General features: G+C 43.3%; 1 protein-coding gene across 1 annotated transcript in view; it reads right to left on the minus strand.

Annotated features, from left to right (window-relative positions):
- PUM1 (pumilio RNA binding family member 1) overlaps positions 1-1469 on the minus strand; it is a 53721-nt gene that overhangs the window by 26245 nt on the left and 26007 nt on the right. Inside the window, exon 9 of the mRNA XM_029964594.1 lies at positions 1139-1277. Within this exon, the coding sequence (XP_029820454.1) occupies positions 1139-1277 (139 nt within the window). The remainder of the gene's footprint in view (positions 1-1138; positions 1278-1469) is intronic.

Consider the following 1469-nt stretch of genomic DNA (forward strand, 5'->3'; position numbering starts at 1 on the left):
ATATATTAAATATATAATATGTATTATATATAATTTATGTATAAATATATATAATATATATGTCATAAATCATTCTTTAATATATAAAAACAAACACTTTAAAGTATGCTGGTGATACACACAGCAGCACACTGTCAGTAGTATATAGTGATTTAGGTACCTTACTATAGAGTTCTAATTAAATGGAGACATTCAAATTAAATAGAGAGTTTCTCCAAGGTGAGGGGAGGTCACAAAGAGAAAGTTCTCTGTAAGTATTTGCCTTGCAAATATATATATATACACACATATATAAACATATATAAATGTATATTTGCTTTTCCAATATAACCCAAATAACAGATTTAAGGAAATTTGCAGCTTGCTGGAAACATGCACATTACAGTTCACTTTGTAACTTAATACAGCAACATTCTTCTTAAACTATTAAAACCCACATTTACAACCATGTGACACTTCCAGCAAGGAGATCTGAAGTCCAACTAATCCTTTTTCCTTACATTTGACCACCACCTTATTCTAAAAGATGCTTAGGTTTGTCCTCTGCCATTACAATAAATATTCTGAATAACTGAATGTCAAAAGCAGCCTCGTGGATCAGAGTTAGAATTCATACAGCAGCTCCTCTCAGGAAGAATGATAAATCAGAATTAAACCCGCTGCTTTTATCCCTTTTCTTTTCCTGTTTTTAGGCAATTAGAAAGAAGCAATCCTGAAGGGGAAGTCCCTGATCTGTGGAAGTCAAGCCCTGGGCAGGGATGGAGACACAAGATGACTGAACAGGACTAAGATCCCTCTCGGAGGTTTCCAATGCAGATCCCGTAAGCTCGAATGAGCCACGGGAAAATCTGAAGGCAATTTCCCAATTCTTTGGAATACCCAAGTAACTAATGCACCTGTACAGTGGATAACAGTTGTTTTCCCCTGTGACACAGGCACCTACCCCCTGATTCTGAGGTTCTGTGCTGCAGAGCTGGTTGGGGTCACACCGAAACCCCTCCTGCAGCCACAGATTAACCCCCAAAGTGATGGAGACAAACACTGCTGAATCCCAGGCAAACATGACACATGGAGACATGAGATCCACCCCCATGGCTCTCCCTGGGCCCTGCAGAAGCTGCTCCTGCCCTGGCCATACCTGGCATTCCTGCTGCCAGCCCCTGGCCGAAGGCGAGGGCGGAGTTGACGGCGGCCGCGGCCACCAGTGGGTCCGTCTGCTGGCCCTGCTGGTTCTGGTTGGGGGTCAAGGGACGCTGGCTGGCTCCTCCACGGAGAACCTGTGGAGACAGAGGGACATCCAGGTGTTTATTTTGGGGCCCAGGAGCAGGTCACCATCAGCAGGCACTTGCAGGAGCAATCTAGTTGAAGTTGTTGCACCAGTAACGGGTGACACCCTTGACTCCCCTTCACTCTTAATCAACTTTTCTTGATATTTTTTGATATACAAGAAGGACATTGAGGGGCTGGAG

Source organism: Manacus vitellinus, unplaced genomic scaffold (assembly GCF_001715985.3).
Source record: "Manacus vitellinus isolate BGI_N305 unplaced genomic scaffold, ASM171598v3 scaffold_75_pilon, whole genome shotgun sequence".
Classification (NCBI taxonomy): Eukaryota; Metazoa; Chordata; class Aves; order Passeriformes; family Pipridae; genus Manacus; species Manacus vitellinus.